General features: G+C 42.2%; 1 protein-coding gene across 3 annotated transcripts in view; it reads right to left on the bottom strand.

The window, feature by feature from the left end:
- gabbr1a (gamma-aminobutyric acid (GABA) B receptor, 1a) overlaps nt 1–24,113 on the bottom strand; it is a 121,772-nt gene that overhangs the window by 3,486 nt on the left and 94,173 nt on the right. For all 3 annotated transcript variants that reach the window (XM_050047968.1, XM_050047967.1, XM_050047965.1), the window contains exons 17-23: nt 21,823–21,955; nt 18,185–18,301; nt 16,733–16,843; nt 10,349–10,442; nt 7,467–7,594; nt 1,925–2,053; nt 1,054–1,197 (exon numbers count right to left, since the gene is read on the bottom strand). In XM_050047968.1, the coding sequence (XP_049903925.1) occupies nt 1,054–1,197; nt 1,925–2,053; nt 7,467–7,594; nt 10,349–10,442; nt 16,733–16,843; nt 18,185–18,301; nt 21,823–21,955 (856 nt within the window). The remainder of the gene's footprint in view (nt 1–1,053; nt 1,198–1,924; nt 2,054–7,466; nt 7,595–10,348; nt 10,443–16,732; nt 16,844–18,184; nt 18,302–21,822; nt 21,956–24,113) is intronic.

Here is a 24,113-nt window from a genome sequence, read left to right as displayed (position 1 = left end):
TAAACACATTACTGTACTGATTATATTGCATTGTAATAACACACAGTACAGTAATTTGAAACAAACCCTTTCATTCCTTTACATTCATGCAACAAATGTGCAAAGGTCAATTAGATGTTGACCTGCGGGAGAAATAAGGAAAAAGACATTTGGTTGTAATAATCATCCATTTATAGTGATTAATTTGACCCACACAGACAGGATCACTATGAGAGGTTTCCACTGTAACATAAGGTAACACATTTATAAGCATTTACAGCCATAATTGTATCACATTAGTCCAACAATGAGTGAATTAATCAATCAAAATAAAATAAATCTGCAACTATTTTAATAATAAATTCATTGGTCTGGTGATTTCTTAAGCAAAAATGCCCAAACTTATGCTGGTCCCTGCTTCTAAAATGTGATAATCGATAAAATATATTTGGCATTTGGACTGTTGGTCGAACAAAACAAGATTTCTGGAGTTGTCATATAAAAATCTGGATAAATACGATAAGCAGATTTCCATAATTTTGTGACATGAAATGTATAATTATGAAAATTAATTTTTCTACAAGGATTGGGATCTTACCTACTGAAAAAAAAAAAAAAAAAAATCATGAATTTATAGAGCCACACTTTTGCAATAACACGGACTGTAAGACGAGTGTGTCACAACGCTTCTCCAAATCTGTCAGCGTGAACGCAAACCACAGAAGCAAAGTTACATTATCAAAGAAAACCTGCAAAAACTAAAGCAATAATTGCAACAGAAACATGATGACATAAACCCATGTCTCTGTTTGTATGTCACAATGTTGTGTCATTATTATTATTCTCCATTTTCTCATATTATGCGTAATTTTCTGTTGTCGTAACTGCACACACACACACACACACACACATAAACACACACACACACATAAAAACACAGCAAGCAATGAATGTTTATTACCTATATGTCCATGAATATATGTATTATGCAATGAATTATGTGTGTTATAGAATTGTGTGTCTGGCATTCAATAATAATAATGTGCATGTGTCCGTATGATGTAACATCTTCACCTCCTGGATGATCTTCTGCAGCTCCCTGTTCTCTCTCTCCAGCTGCCTGGATTTCTCCTCGTCGTTGTTGTTGGTGGACGAGCCGGTCTTCAGAGTGTCCTGCTGCTCCGACTGCCACTCGCCGCGGGTGATGAGACGCCGCATCTGGACCGCCACAGAAACCGGAAGTCAAGAAAGACCAAAAAAAATAAATCAGGCCTGAGAGTACAGTGAGCTGACGGAATAATGCATCTAACAGGAACATATTTTTTATATTTTCAGCCCTTAAAGCCAAATGTCTGAGGCTTGGAAATGTTTTCACCACTGAAGTCAGTTTTCAGAGGATTGATACTTTCATTTTCTTTGCTTATTTTGTTGACATATTCGGCGCTTTCGGCTCACTGCTGTGCCGTTTCTGCACCGCACTCCTAAAGACAGTGACGATATTGTGATGTTTTGTTTTCCTTGGATTTTCTGTTAATGAAGTTTGAGTATCTGTAGGTGGCACTCTTTCCTCTGTCTCCACAGGCTGCAGCAGAGCTCATGTGCACTCCCCATCTCCTCTGTTATTCATTCCAAACAAATCATTGTACTGTAGCTGCTGCCAGACATTTAAAATGTCTCACTTTGTTTGTGCCAGAGGAATTTTTTTCCCACTAACACCAAATGTTTACAGCAGCTCCACACCTAAAAGCTTATTAAATACCTAACTTGACAGATTATTGCAATTTTGTAAAATGCAGAGCTATCACACTGAACAAAGTTTAAGAGGTTTGTCATTTTCATGCTTAAAAACACTGGCACATTTTGACCTTTGGTTTTATTGTAATAAGAGTGTATTTTTTTAGTGTGTGCAGCAGTTCCTCGGGGTGTCAGTGACAAGTCAGAGCACCTTGGGTACGAAGAGCACCACCAGAGTGATGTAGGCAGAGAAGACGATTGCTAGAGCGGCAAAGGCAAAGGAGGCGTCCTGCTGCGAGGACAGGATCATGGTCACTGGAGCTGTGATCAGGCACAACACCTGCAGGAGGAGAGATAAGACAAAAATGGAAAGAAGGAAAAAGTTAGAGAATAAAAGAAGAGCGAAAACTAAGAGTGAGGTTTATTAAAGCAGAGAGGAAGAAGGAGGCAGGGGAGGTAAGGGGAGAGGAGGTGGAGAATGAGCTGGAGAGCGAGAGAATGAGAGGGGAGGAAAATCACATCCATAAAAGCATTAGGCATCTGTTTATCATTCCGGGGAGGGCTCCCATGTGAAAACAGCATTAAAAAGTCATGACTGAAGTGGCAACAGCGCGCTGACAATCACCACATTGTCATCTCATCAGGGCCCGAAGCTCACGGCTTAGCAAAGAGGAAGGAGGTCCCTTTACAGACACCATTAACTATTGACATCATCATAAAACTGAAATGTGTATATCAGAACATAAAATAATTACATTAGACTTGTCTCACATTGTAGAGCCACGAAATGAGCATGCAAGCCGCATTTAATGCTCTCATAAATAAGCATGAATGATAGATCAATGATAAATTCTCTGCTTGACAGAGGAGGCCAAATCAATCCATTTATTGATCATTTACGTCGAAGCTGATAGATGTTCGGAGTCTCCCCGTTATATTTATTCAAAGATATCTTTGGACATATTTCAAGCTTTATTTATACTTAAAGACAGAGACACAAGGGGAGAGAGGGAGGAGGACATACTGCTAAGGGTCCTGGGCTGGACTCAAACTAGGACTGTAGGATATGCAACAAAAAAAAAGTCATATCGTGATTATTTTGACAGATACTGCGGTTGGGATAAGCGCCACTTTTACAGCTATAGTTGTAGGATGTATGTCTATGTGATGTTCTGTCACTTTTATGTAAGTGATAACATCCAGGGCTGACAACGCACAAGTGCCCAAAACTGCAGTTCCTTTAATGGCCACTAGAGGCTGGCTACAGAAGCCAATTAATCCCCATCGGCCCCCAAGTTCAAATGCCCGACGTTACAGCAGAAATGAACCTGTTTACAGCCTGGTACAAAAAAACGGTTTTGGTCTCTACAGCTAATTTCAACATTCATGACAGTTGCAGCTGTAAATGCACCGTGCTAACCAAGCTAGCAACTAGTGTTAGGGTCATGTCCACCCTCTCGTCCAAATATGGTCACTCGTAATTTGTATGCAGGGGCATCTCTGAAGCATAGAGCTTCTATTCTCTACTGAAGCCCAGTTGGGCCCGACCTGACCTGCTGGGCACAGGCCGGCTGTAATTTCTCAACATTCCCCTGGGCTTGAATCGGGTCAGGTTCTTGCCAATTTACTGGTGTTTTTTTTTAATTTTATTTTTTTTATTTAAATGAAGCTGGCAGGTCTCGTGTGTAGATGGCGGGAGCTGTGTTTGACTGAATCAAGAGAGAAAGAGAGAAAAGGAGGGGGGGGGGGCTGCAAGGTGACCTGGTTGGCAGCGTTTGCTTCTGCCTCCCCAGCAGAGGGAGAGATGTGTGTAACATGCAGTAGAGAGTGCTGATCATTATCTGCGCACCACATCGCTACAGACCGCCATGCTCACTATAGGACGGGAGTTACTGAAGGGCGCAGCCTGTTCTGCCTAACATGTTGCCGAGGCTCAGGCTCAGGCTGGGCTTGGGACGGACAGAAACTGTGTGGGGTCATGTAGGGTCAGGCCACAGTGCTTCATTTGTAATGGTATGCTGGGACACATTTTACTTTTATTAGAAAATTTCAGCTCCTGCAATTTAAATATTGCACTTGGCCATGTTGCGATTTGGATAATATTTCGATTAACTGTGTGGCCCGAACTTGAACCTGTGCTGCTGTGGTAAGGACACAGCCTTAATGATATGTGCTCTACCTGGTGAGCTATAGGGAAATCCTCTCTCCCTGCTTTTTTTAAATTTTATTTTAGACTAGGAATCAAGACAAGTGGAGGGAATTCTGGCAATATGGCCATTTAGAAAATAAAAAAAAATGTTTGCCTGCTTTTGATCAAAGCAGAAAACCTCCTCTGGCAGTTAAAGTGACAGAAACCAGTTTTTCCAGACGTTTTACATCAATTACAAAGTTACCCTGTGTCAAGAGTGTCAGGAAATGGCAGCAAGTATTTGTCTAAAGTGGCTAAAGTGAAGATAATGGCAGCTATTTCAGAGTAAAGTGCATCCTAGGTACCTGCGTTTAAGATGATTCACTTGCTATTAACAAGAGCTGAAAAATGTTTATGACTGACAGCTGCGTTTACCACTGTACTTTGGAGGAGAAATGGGTACAATTTTAAAACAATTCCTGCCATAGGGCAAGGTAACAGCTCCGACAAAGCACTGCGTGGATGCAATCTTTACTATCCACACACAAAGATAATGCATAATTCACACTGTGCACAGGCTCTTCTCGTATATAAGCTCAGCACTAAAGCACAGAGCTACAAAACTAAGTAGCTACGTGAGACTGCAGCACAATAAAGTGTTTGTGATATGCCCTTTCCTATTTTATCGATTTTATTTAACAGTTATTTCACCAGGAAGTCCCATTGAGAACAAGTTTTCATTTTTATAAAGGAGACTTGAGATACGAGTGTTGGTATCACAGCACCGCAGGCACCATAAGCATCAGAATTTATGATTCATACAAGACAGCAGCTTGTGCTGGCACTATTATGATTTGGACAGAACTGCGTCTAGGGATCTGCATTTTAGGGAATCAAATCTCAAGACAGACTTGTGGAAAATCATGAATATTTTATATATAAAGCTGTTTCTGCGTCTCTTATAGCTCCATCCAATCATTATACTAACATGTACTTTTCTGTGTTTTATATTAGATCATCAATCTGTAATGTTCAGCACATCCCAGAGGTTGTTTTCAGTGGATAAGTTGTCATTTCTATTCTGTTGTGCCTACAATGGACTTCTTTTTCTATGACTTCTTGAAGATGGAGGCAAGATGTTGAATCTAGAAACCTAAATTCTGACACCAAAACTGAAAAACTATAGAATTGTTACACTCAGCTGCACAGGAAGTACTTCTTGTGATGTTCTGTCACTTTTAGTCAAGTGGTAACTAGGGATGCGCACAATTAGACGTCTAAACGATAAAACGTCCGCCACCTCGCTAGTCGGCACCATAAATATTAGTCCGTGTTTTATTCATGTCCAAGTCCGCTTAACTGTCGCGCAGCCACCTGCCACTAGTGGGTGCTACAGAGCCGTCAGACAGCAGTCCCCCTCCCCGCGGTAATGCTCAAATAGCATTGTGTTTTAAAACAGCACGGTGGGAAATAAGAGAGATGTCCTCTCGCAAAACCAGCGCGATTTGGCAGTACTTTGATCTAGAAAATGAATTCAGCAGTAATTTATCTTTTTGCAGGTTTACATTCATATTGCACGGAGCAAAATGCCTCACATTTCAGCTGGAATTTAATTATAATTTATTTGTTGTTTTATTAACTTTAGAGTGAATTGCTATCATTTCTGTCAGATGATCTGCAAGGTTTAATGTGCCCCACATTTCAGAGGCTATTTATTTATTTTAGATGATATGTTAGTGTTTAACTTTTGACTGAGTTGCCGTCATGTTCACATTCATACCGCACGGTGCAAAGTGTCTCGTACTTCAGCGGCATTTAAAATCCGGTTGTGATTAAAGGCTTCAAAAGGCTCTTCGTGCACACAATATTTTTTGAGGAGAATGTGTTACTTAAAAATAAATTGTGCCAAATGTTGGCTGTTTTCTGAGTGTTTTCCTTTTTTAGACTAGTCGACTAGTCTTAATTAAAATTTTCGTTTAGTCAACAGGGAAATTAGTCGCCAGGAACATCCCTAGTTGGTAACTTCCAGGGATGAAAAATGAAGACAACACGCAAGTGCCAAAAACTGCAGTTCATTTCATGGCCACTAGAGGCTGGCTCCAGATGCCCCCACGATCAAATGCCTGTCATTACAGCAGAAATAAACCTGTTTACAGCCTGGTTTAAAAAACAGTTTTGGTCTCTATAGCTAATTTCAACATTCATGACAACTGTAGCTGTAAATGCACTGTGCTAACCAAGCTAGCAGCTAGCATTAGGGTCATCTCCACCCTCTTGTCCAAATATGGTCACTTCTGGGTCAAAATAACCAAGATGGCGACAAAATGCCAAACTTTAGGCTTCAATACAGGAGTCCACAAACCAATGGGTGATGTCATAATGGCTATCTATTATTTTATACAGTCTATGCCAGCTATCATCGACTGGCGGCCCTCGGGCCACATATAGCCCACCAAGACTTCCCATCTGGCCCGCAGAATATTAATGAATTTATCAAATTTAATGAGGAAATCATGTGCTCCTGTATATTTCATATTTAGCATTTCTTTTCTTCTTCTATTGAAGTAGCCTCAAAAACAAAAATGTGCATTTGACCCATGGCTAGGCCAACTTTATAAATCCATCTTTCAGCTTATTATTGACTGATTATCAACCCACAGGCTCTGGGGCAGGTTTGAGTAGGATTACTAATAAATCACAGGTTACTAATTTTCATTAACTTACACTGCAGTGCATGCAACAGTCCACCTGTCATTCATACATGTGCCGTGGTGCTCAGTCCTTGTCTCTGTCCGTGTCTCCGTCCTCAGCCTTGACAACTGTGTCACAATCATGCATAAAGCTGGAGGACTGGAGGTCGAGCAGGGATCTGGCAGTTGATTAACCCATATGTTTGCTGGTTGGGAGGTGCAGATTGGATAGGTGACGCTGAAACCAATTCAGTGCAGCTTGTGCTATGTCTTCATGCAAGAATGGGGACAAACTTGTTTCTCTCAGTTAGCTCTTTCATTTTATTTACTTTTAATTTATCATTGAATTCTCGCATGAGTTAAATAATTTAACAATCACAGGCAAATCTGGTCTAAATACAGTTATTATTATTTTATTTGAAAGTCCGGCCCCCACAGTGTCTGCTTAGAAGAATTCTGACCCCTGGATAATTATAGTTGAAGACCCCTGGTCTGTGCTTTCCGTCAGTTATCCACTCACATAAAGAAAATACAGCGCAGGCATTAAAGGGCATCAAGTTATCTATGAACTCCATTAACTTTTATAAACAACCAGCAGGCAGTGCGAAGAGCAGCCCCCTCGAGATTGAAGCTTTTAAGCTCTTGCAGCTGAAATTTCTTGACAAACTGGTCAGTTGCCTGTTTTGCTCAGAAATGAGCAGGAACGTGTCTCCTGGAAGCCAAAAATCTGAGCACCAGGCAAAGTAATCATGGAGGCACTGGCATTGATTAACCCCCCGCAGATATACTACGGCCATTTTGTGCTGCGGTGCAATAAAAACCGTATTTATTGCCACTTTAAAGTTATTCAGCGTGCTACAGACTGCTCTTAGCAGACAGCAGCACCCAGAAACAAGAGTTTAGGCGTGACGGTGTCGTTTCTTTTTTGGACTCACAGCGACGTTGTAAATAGCCATCCCCACGGCCCGATGGTCATTGATCTTTTCTGTGGAGACAGACTTGGTCTCGTAAGCCAGAAATATTCCCAGCAGCAGCAGCAGACCCTTATAGCCATAAACGACACCTACAGGAAGAGAGGGCAGAGACGGAGAGAGAGTGAGTGAGCAAGTGAACATGGAAATTATATAACGTGCGTGTGTGTGTGTGTGTGTGTGTGTATGTGTGTGTGTGTAATGCAACTGTGGCAAAATTCAGGTAATGTACAGCCAATGTATACAGCATTGTATGGAAACAAATGGGGGCTAAATTTTGTCATTTTATCGGACAAAATTAGAGATGGAAAACTGATAGTGGAAGAATATAAAAAATGATATTATCATTTTATTCAACATATCATTTTGCCCCATTAGGTAAACAATTTACTGCTATTGTATCAGTACAGTTACAGTAAGATCTGTATTGAGGAGATCATTATCAGAGTTAAATAGAAGAGATGCTCTGGTCTTCTTAAGGGTATGGTTCCTATTTTTTTAAGTGGGGTTGTATGAGCTAATTATCCATGGTCATAGTGTATACATACAGTAGGTGTCAGCTGACATGGCCCCAGTTTGGAGAAGCGGCAGGAGTACTGCCATGGAAGCTGAGCAATGTACTGCTGTGGACAGGGGCAGCAGCTAAACAAATTTTAGCCAATCAATATCACTTTAAGTGTACACCATATCGAGAATATTTTCAGAGCTTTACCTTGCTTTTAGAAGGCCCTTTCCAATGGGGAACTACAGCTGTTACTGCTCTTTCCAAAGCCAACAGACTCCATTGAGAAAAACAGTAATTTCACCTCGCAGTACAAGGGGCTGCTCGTCTACCGCTGCCTCAGTTGGTTGGTTTGTTTGTGTTATTGTGTGACTCTGGTGAATCTGAACTAACCCTATAAAACAGCAAAGTCATACAGTAACAGAAAGAAACTAACTGAGTGAGGCAGCGGTAAACCAGCAGCTCTTGTGTTCTGAGAGGTAAAATGACCGTTTTTGTCAAAGGAGTCTGGTGGCTTTGAAGAGAGCACAGATAACTGCTTCCGTTCCCTGTCAGACAAGGCTGTCTGACGGGAAGTCAAGGCAGTGAAAATATTCAAAATATAGTGTACACTTAAACAGATGTTTTTAAATCTAAAGTGGCTAAAATGCGTTTGGGTTGCTGCCCCTGTCCACAGCAGTACATTGCTTAGCTTCCTTAGCAGTATCCTGCCTGCTTCTCCAAACTGGGGACTTGCTGACTGACATCTCCTGAAGGTAATAGGGACCGTACACATGCCGCTCATTAAACCATTTTGTGCCAACTTTCAAAGGTGCGGAGGCAGGTTGCGTCTGAGGTTGCTAAGCGACCATGACCAGCACTGTATCATGGCCTATTTACCAGGAATCCTGAGTGCAGAGCTGATCTTCTTCCAGGCGTTGTTTTGTAAGTGTGTATTAGGCCAAAACGTTGTCTGTGGGACGGATGTAAAGCTCAGGGTAGCCCTGCATTAAAACGATAAGCTGCTCCTCCATAGTTACCGTTGACAGTTATTTACGGAAGAGAGGAGAGATATGTGCCAACTGTGATTAGTCATTCCTTGTCACATGACATGCAGTCTGCGCCGCTGTGCTCCAAAAGTTGAACTCGGTTTATCTCAGAGCGCAGCCGCTGCACACTGCACAATAGGCGCTTGGGAACGTGTGCGCGCCGGGACGTTGTTGCTCTGGCATTTGAAGGTGGCTGCCGTGCGTCTACATTAGAAACAATGAATTTGAGAGCGCAAAAAACGCGGCATGTGTACAGCCCCATACACTGACTATGGATAAGTACCTCATAAAACCACACTCAAAAAAATCTTAAGTATTTCTTTAACACGAACAAACACCTGTTGTTACTATCTTACACTATTTTTAAAGATAATTTTTTGACTTTTCTTAATGGATAATACAGGAGAGGAGTGACAGGGAAGGGGGGAGACAGAGAGGACGACATGCAGCAGAGGGCCCCAGGTTGGAATCGATTTTACACTTTAATATTGTGCCTTGTCTTTGAAGTAACAAAAGACTATGTTGTGCACATTGCAGGATGTGGAGAAAGATGCAGTCTTAGTGACATATTGAGACATCAAAGGACAGAAAACCTGGAAGATGTCTTGAAACGCCTTTTGCTTCTCATGCAGGTAACACACCTCGGTGTGGCCATTGAGTGAGTGAGTGAGTATGACCGAGATGTGCAGAGGAAGAAAACCAAAGATGTAGACACTATAGACACTCAAGTGACAAAAAGGTTGAAAATGCTGAAAGCCAGTTAGACTGACAGAGAAAAGAGAATATAACAGTGACAGGGAGAGAAGCAGCGAAGAAAAGAGGATCTGTGACTGAGTAAGTTCGACACTTCTTCAGACTGTCCATTGTCTCTTTATACCGCCTGATATTAAAGCACCATCTTTTCTTCCCTCAGAAAGGAAATGCTATGGGGCAATGGCCCAGTTTGTGACCCACATTATTTGAATTTCAGCACCATTATACTTTCATAAGAGCTGCCACGCTAAGAAAGACAGCAGAGAGACAGACAGAGAGAGAGAAAGGGAGTGCGTGGGCCCACAAAAAGAGAAGCAAAGAGGGAGAAAAGAGGAATCAAACGTAAAGGGGGGGTGGCGGGGGCTGAGGGAGGAGGCTGTGATATGAGGCCTGTTTAATTCAGAGTGAATGGAAGTGACGTGTGTGTGTGTGTGTGTGTGTGTATGCATATGTGTCTGCATATGCCCATGTGTGTGTGTGTGAGAGCGATTATTCAAAACCAGAGCAGGGCAAAGAGTGATAAAGAGACAGATTGAGATATGAGAGGGTAAAAAAAAATATACCAAGCCACGTGTTCATCTTCTCTGAGCTGCAGTGCTCCAGCAAGGGCTGAATCAGGACATCCAAATCTTCTTTAGGGGACTCCTTAGTGAACTTCTACTCGCAAGGCAGAAAGAGGAAGAGGAATGGAGGGATAAAGAGATAGAGGGGGGGGGGGGGGAGAGAGAAGGGGAGATAATAAGAAACGATGAGACAGCAGCACTCTGGAGAAGGAGGCAAAAATGCACAGCAAGCACAAGCCCCGGTGACTGCACGGTTGATCCCCTCGAGTAAGGTCCTTCCCGTATGTCAGATATAGATGACTGAATTAAAATGAATATCAGATAACCAATAAATATGAAACATGGCTATTTTAATACAAGGTTTGACTGTAGATAAAGTCAGCACTGTGCACACTGGGACTGATGACGACATATACGTCTACTATTGTTCCTTTTTGTGTCTTTTCCAGATTTTGATCAAATTGGGGATACGCCGCTTAAAGTTAAAACAGTATAACAGCATTAAAGGGGAACACAACCTATATCAATATGTTACTTCCATGGTCAGACAAGTAAGTCTCAAACTTGTGATGTCATAGGGTATAAACTCTTGAGCTGCTTCATTAAAAAAAACAAAACAATCCACATTAGCTTTATTCTACTGTAGTGTTCTCAGTTCTGAAACAGAAAATGTACCCGTATACTCAGAACATTCCCCCGGATGTCATCTAGACTTACGTCCACCATTTACTGTCTATGGAGTAGTCTCACGTGACCAGCCTCCCTTACTTCGGAATGGGAGTCTGGGGACATTCGTCTTTCGTTTTGTAATAGAAATGGGCCGGGATATCCAGACCACGTGACAGCGTTGCCATAGGTACGGCACGCTGTACATCCTTAATTTCTCCAATCTCGTGGACGTTGCAGCTCTGCAATATAGCTGAATCAAATGAAATCATATCCATTTTAATCTCTTCTTGCGATGCACTGAACACTTCCTTTTCTGCTGCACTACGGAAAACACTTCGGGGAACAGCAATTCCGGTGTAGGCGGGTGTAAGGCAAAGCTAATCAGCTGTTGGTCGAAGAAGTACGGAAGTACACGGATTTGGATCGAATCACATCACTGCCGCTGGGAGCCAGCGCTAGTTCTATTACAACTTTCCTATGGGAATGTTCACAGACGACAGAGTCAGCCAGCGTGCTGACATCATCTGCGTCTGGGTAAGAGACTATCTGTGGAGCAGCTCCGGACTTTTTACCCTATGATGTCACAAATTTGAGTATTAACACTCTACTTTTTGGATTTGGGAGAGATCGGTTCATGTTTACTAATGTTTTTGGACTGTCTTAGGCCCCGATCACACAAAAAGTGTTTTAGCAGCTGGAGGCGCCTTCTTTGTAATTGTTTTTAATGAGAATAAAGCTTTTTGCGTTGCAACGTGCTTTGCGGCAGTGGTCTGAACTCTTTGAGGTGAAAAAACTTAAACTCAAAGCGTAAAAACGCCTGACGGCATCGCTTTTTTCGTCTTTTTTTCCCCATTGTCCAATTGGATGATTTGAGAGGCGGGCCTTCTGTGGTGGTCATGACAAGTTAACAGTTGGTATACAATGGAGGAGAAACTGGTGGATACCCAGATCTTTATGGCCCGACGTAGACTAACTGCCCCCGAGTCATCCTAAAATATGCCTGGAAATGGGCATCATTGAGGCAAAGGTCCTGGACCAACTGGTGGTACTCCCCATGATCCACCCTCTTTTTTAGGGTCTCATGTACCCACACAGATCTCCATTTCCCTGTGACCAACAAACTGTTTACTGACAGCCTCTCACCCTCAAACAGAGCTATAGCAAGTACCCTCTGTCTGAACATTTTAGGAACTAGATACTAATTACTGTCAGTAAAAGGCGCAGCAAGCATTTTTAAAAAAACATTTTATTAGTGGCATTCAATAAAAAAAAAGAGGCAGTGTGGCGCACCTCGTGTTTTGCTTTCTGTGTGATCAGGAACGACATGTATGAATTTTCAAAATGGGCGTAGTTTCCCTCTAAGGTTTCTGTGTCTTCAATTCCTGAACATCTAAGCCACTAATCTCTGGCAGTTGTATTGCACGTGTGCCACTGCAGTAATTTCATTCATCTCACAGACTGATTTAGCGTAGGTTGTGCAACATATAGACCAATGTCACACTATAGACTTATTAACAGACAGATTAAACAGAGGAGCAGCTCTGTGTGTTGCTGTAGAACTTGGGAGTAAGTGTAAGAGTGAGTGGGGCGGAGCTGTGCGGAGAGTGTGAGAGAGGAGAGATGCACACTGGTATGTGTTATGTAACGCAACTTGACCCTATATTGATATTAACCGTTTTATCTTGCTTGAAAATATATCAATATATCGTACATAGTTGTTATATCGCCCAGCTTTATGTGATGTAAGTCACAGAATTGACTTTGACTTTTGTTGTAACGGTTTCCACATATTAAAGGTACCGTGTGGAGTTATTGACCACTAAGCCCGCTCTGCCTATCGGACGTTATTGTTTTAACATAAAGTGAAGACTTTTTGTCCCAAAAACTACTTTTCAAGGACCTGAAAGGTTCCTTCAGCCCACGTTATCTGTGTTTCCACTGTAGTGATGAGTCAGATTTGTCCGCTGACGTATAAAAAAGCAACATAACTGGATGAGGGCAGCTGGTGGTCCCAGGGGTGAACGCCGCCTGCTGAGTGGGTTTCATCTAAAAAGCATGTTTGCTGCTGCACAATATTGCTGCAAGATGGATATAATGGATGAAATGCAGAGGAGGAAATTAGACCAAGAGCATCTGTCCCCACAGTTAATCATCTGTTGAGTGTCTGATGGTTATTTATTTATGCTTTAGAACTTAACCGCTGTGAAACAACCAGAAACTAACGTTTTATTTCTCTCATTTCACTTTCTTACAGCACCGCAGCGCTCCTTCTCTCGTGCCTCGCTTGTCCAAACCTGTGCTCTCATTGGCGCAATTTCTCTTTTTTTTTTTTAAATGAGGAGAGCCTACAGCAAAGCCTACATTAGCTTGTAATTTTATGAAACAAACAGAAATGTTCTCCCCTTGTCCTAAAATGGTCGTAAATTGATAGTAAAGTACTTCCTTGTTTTATGGATTAAGCGGTTCACGAGTTGAAGAAGAAGCGCTGTGTGTTTGACCAGTCGGCAAATACCACCCCTGAAAGTTCCTGTAATTTCAGAAAGTGCCACCTCTCGATCAGGGGCTTTCTAAAGGGTAAAATAATGTCCCTGGAACTTAATTTAGACCCTGGTCCCTGGGGTCAAAACACAACGCAAAAGGTCCCTAGTCCTGGGGAAAGTTCCTGCGGTCGAAAAGGGGCTTTACATTAACAATAACACAACTCCAAATCAATACTGATGTTGCTCTGCATCTGCCAAATGACTAAAAACGCGCATATGTTTGCTTACAGGTTTGTCATATCAACATGAATGTGATAATATGTTAAAATGTCTTCTGTGTTTTGTTATTACAGCTGCATTCATCAAACTTTGGTCCGTTGGGGGTAGAAAACAGAACAAAGACCAGACAGTGTTAGTAAACATGTTACTGAAAATTAGCCTCCAACTCCAGCTTAAAGGGATATTTCGGTTTATTTCAACCTGTCTCCTATCGTCCTAAATTTGTTTCAAGTGACTGGTGACATAAAAATAATAGTTAGCATGTTAGCCGTTAGCCTAGATACAGCCGGGGCGCATAGTAGCGTCATGGCTACAGCCTTATTTTCAAGGTCTGGATGTGACCGAGGATGAGACACCTCCACCTGGAGTAGTATCCAGCTGGGCTTTATCTAGAGCTGCCGCGCTTTGGAAAGCAGAACTGGATGGTAAACAAACATGGCACCACACCGGTAAGGTAAGACAACACGTTTACATGTCGTTTTCTATATGTTCTCTGACATTTATCCTAACGATATGAGGCGGTCTTTGCACTTGAAGGTTGCCCGTTCACTTACGTTTTAACAGGTCTGACGCTACTATGCGCCCCAGCTGTATCTAGGCTAATGGCTAACATGCTAACTATTATTTTTATGTCACTAGTCACTTGAAACAAATTTAGGACGATAGGAGATGGGTTGAAATAAACCGAAATTTCCCTTTAACAGTCTACTTTCTGGCGCTGGGCAGGGAGAGTGCATATGAATGTTGATGAGAGCAGTTGAGAGTAAACCATGCAGTGAATGTGCAGTACAAAGAAAACAAAAGAGACTAAAATAAATTATAAGCCCTGTTCCCATGGGACTGGTATTACCTGAGGACCTCGGGTAATTTGTTATAATTGCGGAGGTCGGCTGTGATCTTAATCCTGTGTGAATCTGCCATGTTCGTAATTTGTCGAGGGAAAATTCCACCACCAGTTACCTCCCATAATTCACTGAACACAGAGGTCACGTGATAATATTATTCCCGTGTGAGCCGGCATCTGTGATTTGAGGTTGTATTTAGGTTTTTCTGTTTCTCCAAGTGTCTGCCTTTTTGCGGTTGAGATTTACGGAGGCTGTGTTGGTGATTATGGATGAAAGTTTGGACAACATTTTGGGTTCAGGAGGCTCATCTCACTACACAGCATGGAGACATGTACACAGAACAAGCTCAAATCAATCAGAGGAGCGAAATCTCCAAAGATGATGAGATGGATAACTTGTGACATTGGACCTCGTTCACTATTGTGCCTGGAAATCTTACTCTCCTCTCCTCTATATGAGGAAATTAGTTTGCCTAGAAGTGTATCATGGAGAAAGCGATGAAGTTGTTTCTATGCACATATAAAGACCCGGACACACTAGTGTTGTATGATCGTCTTGTTGGACACAGCTGATGAGGGTTCGTCACTCTCTTCAAACATAATACTTTGGCCTCTCCTGAAGTCACAGGCTGCAATATCTTCCAGCAAGGTTAGATTTGCTATCTTACCTGTTCAGGGGCAAATCTGTATCTTTCATATACTGTGGATGCCTGTTAATGATGATAATAATAACTTCACGGCACTAGAAATTGGTTGGAGTAGCTGATCATTTTGAGTAGATTCAGTAAAAACTATTGAAACCAAAACCGTTATATTTCAATATGGATATCCTCATATACTCCACTGTAAGCTGGGACTGGGACACTAGCTGAATAATGACAATAACTGAGGAGGATGACTTGGCATCACATAAGTACATGCATTAGTAAATTACCGGTTTTGAATATTGTCTATCAAAGCCTTTTTAATGAATGTGGTTTTAATGGTATGCATTTAGTTAAAAGGTGGCACAGTGGTGCAGTGGTTAGCATTGTCGCCTCACAACAAGAGTGTTCCTGGTTCAAAACTCCAGTGTGGGGGAGCCCATCTGTGCAGAGTTTGCATGTTCTCCCCGTGTCAGCGTGGGTTTCCTCCGGGTGCTCCAGCTTCCTCCCACAGTCCAAAGACATGCAGGTTAACTGGTGACTCTAAATTGTCCGTAGGTGTGAATGTGAGTGTGAATGGTTGTCTGTCTCTATGTGTCAGCCCTGTGATAGTCTGGTGACCTGTCCAGGGTGTATCTCGCCTCTCGCCCAATGTCAGCTGGGATAGGCTTCAGCCCCCCTGAGACCCCCAACAGGATAAGCAGTTACAGAAAATAAATGAGTTTAGTTAAAAGGTGTGTGTTTACATTTCCAAAGACAGCAGGGCTTTCATTATTTGTGCATGCCTGTGGTGTTCAGTGGAGTTCACTTATCGTGTGCTACACATTTTTGTTCTACACTTTGAGTGCTGAAAATGAAGATTCAGCAAAGCAGTGAGCCCTGGTACTTCTATTTTTTTCATGTTGAGTCTTGATCATAAAGCTAAGTTCAAGTGTGTGTAACCTCTTTTTGGTCTTACGATACGTCCTTGGATCAAAAGAAAACCTGTTTGTGTGTGTTGTGAAACATTCCTTAGCCAATCTACTGGCACTTCCTCTTTTGATAGTCGCTTGGTTCAGCATTGAATATATTGACTAAATCAGGTTTAATGAAGTTAAACAATTACATGAGACCTTTGAAAAATAAATGTTTAATGAGCCAGGAAATTAATTTACCATGTTTGTTTGGCTGCTTGATGAATGCTGATTTATGTTTACAGTAAATGCCACAGGGGACCTTTAACAGTGTTACACTGTCGAATACAAACACATAGTGTAGCTCAGGTCATGAGTGTCACTGTTAAGGTACTGCTGTTTGGCTGTTGTTTAGATCGTGGTCTTTGAGTCTAAGATGAATCAAAACAAAAGAACATTTCTACAAACTAGACGCGGTGTCTCATTACTGCGTTATCGACTCGTGACAGCGGCTGCACGGTCTGTGCAAATGGGCAATGACACACAAATTATCTCATCTGTCTTTCGTACTCTACCTCCACTGTAATGTGCAGAGGATCCACAATCTGCCAGATCATGAGTGACAGGAAGTCGATAGCCAGCAGCACTCCAACTGTTGCGTAGAGTTTCCATGGCTCCAAGTGTTGCTGTGTGAGCAAAGACACACACACAAAGACACACACACAAACAACAGTCATCACTATCCAAGGGCATCGCGAGGCAGTCCACAAACAAAGACAAACAACCAGGACAAATAATACGACAGGCGTCCTTGTGATTTCTGGATGACTGGATGCGAATTGTCTTTCTGAATGTGTGTGTACAAGTGTGTATATTTTTGGAGCAGCAGGAGTTTGTGTGTGTGTGAGTGTGCGAGTCTGCAGGCGACACACAAAGAGCTGCGGCAGCTTTATTTGTGCTGCCACCTGAAATCATCATTTATACACACTGAGATGACACTGCTTTTGTGTGGACAGTTTCCAAAGCGGCCGATATCAACTCTATTATTCTTAACTTAAGCCATAATGGAAGCAATACAGCCGTAACCGAAAAACACGCCACCAAAATGAGCTCTCCTCCTGCGACACCCTCCTCTTTATTTCCACACATCTTTTTTTTAAAATTCGACCACGCTGGCTTACTCCCAGCACCTCCAACATAGTAACAGCCATTCAAGCGTGCAATGACTAAAACTGAAAAATAAAATAAAGAAGAAAACACATTACACAGTCCTGGGCGCCTCTTCACTTGAGTTGCATGAAAAATGATTTGAAAAGCGTTCATTCTCCCCTCGATTTGTGAAAGTTTCTTTAAATACTCATGCAGAGCTCTCTGGCAAATTGCCCTTCTGTGGACATGAAGAGAGTTGAAAGTCAACCCGATTCGTTGTGCTTTGGCTCAAATAATAAACCCCCCGAAGGTTGGATTTCTGCATAGAACTTTAATACTCATCCATATTCATAAATATTCCATAAATGGCTTAATCTCTTATTCTTCTGATTAGGTCTTAGAAATTCCCACAACACATCGCAGACTGGCAGTATCTCGCTGGCTCCAGGATACACTATCTTCAAGAGGAGGCACACACACACACACACACACACACACACACACAAAAACACACACACACACCAGCATGCAAATAAAGCTGATGACGTGGGTATCAGGGGCCTGGTTATGTTTGCCCCCGATCTACATGTTTCTATGCATAAATACCGCTTGTGTGTAGGTGCATTAATAAAGTACAGTATCTGTGTCAGAGTGTGTCCAACACCCTTATCCCCGCACTCTCGCTACAACCCCAGCACAGTGCCGAGCTGGCCTCTTAGAAGCTTATGTTACTAGGAAACCTGCAAAGTTTTTAACTTAACTTTTTTTATCAGCTGGCGCCACACAGGCTGCGTGGCCCGGCCTCCCTCTCCCATCCTTTCTCTGCTCTCCTGAGACCGCTGAGAGGCTTATCCCTCCCTCCCACTCTTCCTCCCTACCTTCTTCTTCTCCTTCTTTTCGTCCTTCTTGGTGAAGAGGGTATGGACCCACCAGATCTTGGTGAACATGCTGCCGTACGCCAGGCTGAAGCCGAGGCCGAGGAGCCACAGGCGGAACTGGAGGAGGGGAGAGGAGGGGAGACTTTTAATTACAAAATGCCTTCATCAAAGGGTTTAGGTTTGGTATCAGAGGAGGCACAATGAAGTAAAAATAATATCATTCAGAGTTGACCCTAGATTGCTTTTTGTCGGCCAAAAGTGTGTAGGATTTAGGGTCCATACACATGCCACGTTTTTTGCGCCCTCAGATTCATTGTTTGCAATAAGGACACGCAGCAGCACCGCTCAAATGCCAGAGCGACGCCGACGTGGTGTGCATGAGCTCCCGAGCGCCTATTTTTCAAGGCGCGACAGCAGAGTTCAACATTTGGAACGCAGCAGCACGCACCACATGTCATGTGACGAGGAACAACCAATCACAGCTAGTAGATATGTTTCCCTTCTATAGAAAAATTGATCATTTCAGTGCAGGGCTACTTTTCATCTGTCCAACAGATGACAGGACTACACACTTATAAACAGCGCCAGGAAGAAGATCAGCTCTGCACTCAGAATTTCAGGTAAATAGGCTGTGATACAGTACTTGTTAAGGTTGCTACCTCAGACACAACCTCATCACTCTTGAAAGCTGGCACAAAAAAGGCACAAAGGTATATATGGGGATATATTGGCAGAAATGGAAAATGATATAAAAGGTATGTTTTCTTTAGTGTAAAATAGCTTGAAAATAAGAATTGCAGTGTTTTCGTTACCTTAGAATGAGCCGTTTATATCTACACAGGGAGCAGGTCTTCATCTACAGGGATCACCATGTTGCACTGGCATGTTTCTACAGTAGCCCAAAATGAACAAACCAAACACTGGCTCTAGACAGGGACATTCACATTTTCGCTACGACTGCTGTAGCTAGCAGCCCCTCGGTAATGAACAGTGTAACGTAAAACTGCTTTGAGTCAGTGTTTTACCGGTGACGGTAAAACAGACATTTCCACAGTGAAACTAAACTCCAAATAACAAAGAAAACACTAGATAGATAGATAGATAGATAGATGCTGAAAAAAGATGATAGAAGAAGAGATGATATAAGTTTGAGGAAATGGAGAGATTGCAGCAGAAACAGAAAAAAAGCTATCCAGAGTAAAAGGTCAGAGGCATAGTGCAGGAGAGAGGCAGAACAAAGCATGAGAGAGAATAACTGGACAGGGACAAAGAGCAGAGAAACGACAGAAATGGAAATCTCCCTCTCGCCTCCACAACAAAAAGACTCAACATGGGTGACAGAGAAAGTACTCCCACTCCTCATTAGTGCTGGGATCCCATCGTCTGTGCTATTCTGGCACCCGGCAAATCATGTCCGTGCCACCGAATACCAAAATACATTCAAACAGATAATGAATTATGTCAGCGTTTAAACTTTCATCGTCTCTCATCCACGAGGTTTGCGTGACCAAACTCCTGAAATGAGGTTTGCAGGTGTCTGCTTGCCACAAGCAGGAACATCACAACTGTCAGGGCTTCACAACACCTAAATGTGGGTTTGCTTAATAATAAACTTAATGTCACAGTTGCGTAGGGCTTCACTAAAACTGACAGCTGTAGCTGCAGAGTGCAATATCTGTGGCACAAAAATATCCACAAGGTCCAGCAACACTGTAAATACAATGAATCGATGTTAATAAGTTAACTAACAGCTAATGCTAATGCTAACTAGCTCTCCTCCTGCTGATGTCGACACTGTTTTAGGGTGCTTCTCCTGACGTGTAGTTAGCGAGTTTACTGCGTTCTTTTGTCCCGACGCTGTCTCACGAACGATTACTGTTTGTCTCAAACACGTTTTCAATTGTCCCCAGGATGACGGGACGATGTTAATCTGGAGTTCTTCTTTTTAGCGTACACAACATTGATGACATCAGTGAATATCATCTTATTTGACGACAGGCCGATGGCAGTCAAGACGGCAAATATCGACCAATACCGATGTTCGGCTGATAAATCAGTGCATCCCTAATAATCAGTAATGTGCATATAATGACTAAGTGGGTAAAGAAATAAAACAGAATAGCTAGAACAATCTGGTAAGTTCAGAAAATGACATCACATTACTGTAATGCAGCCTTTAAAACCAGAGGGAGACAATACTTACGATATTACGACATGGAAAATCGAAGACGATATCTAGTCTTATCTCACAATATCAAAATAAAATCAATATACTGCCCTGCCCTAGTTCAATTTTGGGGATTTTTAGCAGTAACAAAGTAATATATCGCATTACCAACAGGATTTCGGGTAATATCATTACATTTACAATGTCACATAATGTGTTACCACCTGAAATAAATTGTTTATTGTTTTCTTTTATCACGCTGATCCACATTGCTCTACTTCCGTCAGTGCAGCAACAGAAAAAACACCATCAGGTTATCATGTCTTGTCATGCCAAGGTGCCGGTGATTGTGTGCGTCATCATGTCCAGTGTGTTTCCTTCTGCTTTTGCATCCTAAGGCTGCCTGAAAGCAGCGGGGGATAAGATGCTGGCCTCTGGTTTGGTTTTTCCTCATCCTGGTGATCGGCACATCTGGGTGATGTTAGTATTGGATGTCTTTCTATTCACATCCTCTACAACTGCAGATCAACGCTGACACACCTACCCGTTCTTATGCATAACTCCGCTCCGGTGTATTAATTTGTGCTCGTCATAGTGACTTGATCGCATGCTATTCTGTTTGTTGTGCTCTGTGTGTTAAAGCCGGACTGAAATGAAAGGGCATGTTTCTGCTACATGAAACCAAAACGTGGAAATTTATATTTTATATATTCATAGTTTCAAGTTCTCCGTCTACAACTGATGAGGGAATTCTATCATGCAGCCAATCAAATAGCTTTAAATCATATTTGCATAAAGCAGTAACATCACTGTTCTATCAGGCAGACGTTAGACTGACTAACAGTCAGACAGCAGCCTGATTCACAGCACAGGGGACACAAACATTAAACAACAACCCGCATTTCTGTTGATGTCTCCTTCTCATCTAGCTTACCTAAAAACATGAACACACGTCTCATCCTTCACCTCAGCTTCTTCAACCAGCCACTAAACACAAAATCCACTGGTAATGTCAGTTTGCAGGCTGGTTAACGTATTAGCTGCTCAGCTGCAGTACATCAAACAGCAAATGTCACCTGTTTAGATGCTGGATGCCAGCTGCTGTCAATCATAACTGATAAGAAAATGCTATGAATAAATAAAAATTGTTTTTTAGGCTGCTTAAAGTGGTGAGGATGCAACTTCAGCTGGACTTTGAGGAGTTAAATGGTTGTAACGGGTTTAATAAGGCCTTCAATCTAATAGTTTTTCATCCAAATAATTGGAACATTTTTAACTGATAAAGGACAAAAACAAATGTTTAAAAATTTGAATTTAATGTCCTCTGGGCTGCTTTTGCACTCGTATTGTAAAAATAACTGTTTTGGCACTCAAATCAGTGAAACCAAATATTTGCAGACAGTACCCAGGCCTGCTCCTCATCCTGCCCTCTGGCTCTTTTCTCCCTGCGTCTGTCTCTTTGTGCTGTTACCTGGCAGACGACGGGGAACTGAGATCTGTGGACGTGGTGACCGTCAATCCCTAGTGGGAACACTGCGGCCAGAGCCATCATGCAGCCCACCGCTGTCATGTTGTTCAGGTATGGCTGAGAGTTCTGGATGTAGCTGAAACAAAGACAGATTCACACATTAAGGCAAAAAAACATTTAGAAAAACACTGGTAATTATCTTTTCTGCTCAAAAGTACAATCGGTGAATATGTAGGTAAATTGGTGTTAATTGTGTTGGCGACCTTTCTGTCTGCTCTTAGAAATGTCAACGATTGCTTTTAATTTCTCTCATGTTGTTTTTTTTAAATTCAAATTGAATCCTCTTTATGTCCTGGTTTAGACAGTCTGGTGAACAAAAGGTCCAAATGTGGATCACTGCTCTTTCCCGAGCATCTCCTTTAATGTATGACTGACAATTATTAGTCTAATTAGTGTGAAGCGCTGGAACAATTCAGCGCCCATTGAAAGCGGTTAAACATTAATTTTTTATCATAAAAACTTCAAGTGAGAAAGAAAAAGGAAATTTCAGAAACTGGATACAAAACAAGGCAAGCATGGAAAAAAGAACAGTGACAAACTAAAGTATACTCAAATCTGACAGTATACAGACAAAATAAAGTCCATTTTGAGTGCGCAGTTGATGGATGCTCTTCTCCCACAATGCAATGCACAAAGGAAATGGATGAGCTGCTCACAGCTGGGAAAGGGACTAAATTAAAATAAGCAGTCAGTGGTGGTGAAACAGCTCCAGAAAGATCTTGGAAAACAAAAACAACAACAAAAAAAGTATTAAATCATAAAAAAGACATTTTGCTTTCTGTTTTTAACGTTCATTTGTCAGTGATATTTCAAACGTGCAGTTTAAAGCTACAGTTGGTAACTTTTGTTTGTCATATTTGCCGGAACTGTCACTACATCCTAGAGCTGCCCCCTGAGAGTCGACCTAATGTTAGTTGACCAGAAAGGTCATTAGTGGGCAAGATTTCATTGGTCGCTTAGTCGCCATGCTCAGCTTTCAGACAGGTTATAAACCAATCACAGCCAACAGATATCTTTCCCTTCTTCTGTAAATATTCAGTCTGATAAATACGAAAAAGTTGATCATGTTAGTGCAGGGCTACCCAGAGCTTTACATCTGTCCCACAGACGATAGGCCTACACACTTATAAACAGGCCCATGAACTAAAATGAGTTTGACACCCCTGGTTTAAGCACAGATTTGCACAAGCGCACTGTTTGTGAATGAGCCCCAGTGTGTTGATATAATGCTACATTAGAGACAAATTCGGTATTATAAACTCCAGATTTAGGATGTTTAATATAATCTGCACTGTACCAAACACCCACCCAGCACGGCAGCTTTCCTCTGCCCCTCAGCTCGAGCTCATCCTGCAGCTGTAGGTGTGCCTTTTATATTCTTTCATCCCGCTGACCTGCCCTTGCGTTGCCTGGAGGCCACACCGCTTATTTACTGTGCAGCCACACACTCGTACAGCCTGCATACAAACACACATTATCTCACACACACTCACACATGCACACTGGCCCCAATCCAACCTTTGAAACCTCTGGAAAAAAAACTTTAATGCTGTTACATACCATGAATTTATGATGTTCGGTGTGCTGCAGGAGTTATTTTCTGATGTGGAGCGCTGCTTTCTTCCTTTTTATGCACCATGTCTTTCGGTTGCTTTGATTTGAGGCTACTAATACATGGAACACTGGCATCTTTTTCTCTTGTATGTGGATTTCTCCCTGAAATATTGTTGAATATTTTTGAATAAAAAGAAGTTCCTGTGTGATTCCGAGGGACCAAACTCTGATGTTTGCTTTGATATTTCGATCACCAATCTGTGATCAAATGTCACTGTAACTTTACTGGACTCATCAGAAGATCACTAACAAGCTTTAACAATAGCCGATACTTAAAGGTCTACTACACAGGATTTTTCTGAAAAACGATGTATAGACTCAGACAGAAGTAATGCTCTTCAGTCGTCACGTGTGACCCAGTAGAGGTGTGGCAGTGTTTCTACCTGCAGAGACTCTGCCCTCTGCCTGAATTTTCTTATTTTCATCTTATTTTACATTCCTGGGGACACCGCGCAGATGTTTTTGCCTCTGTTGGACGGGACGGATCCTGTGGGTGGGTGTGGGGGGCATGCAGCAAGAGGCTATGGGTTGGAATCAAGCCCATGGTGGCTGCAGCAGGGACAAGGCTGTTGTACATGGGGGGGTCTGCTCTACTGGGTGAGCTAGTGGGGCCCTGGTTT

The sequence above is a fragment of the Epinephelus moara genome, chromosome 6 (assembly GCF_006386435.1).
Source record: "Epinephelus moara isolate mb chromosome 6, YSFRI_EMoa_1.0, whole genome shotgun sequence".
Taxonomy (NCBI): domain Eukaryota; kingdom Metazoa; phylum Chordata; class Actinopteri; order Perciformes; family Serranidae; genus Epinephelus; species Epinephelus moara.
Note: the sequence above shows the minus strand (reverse complement) of the source record. Positions and strands in the feature narration are given on the sequence as shown.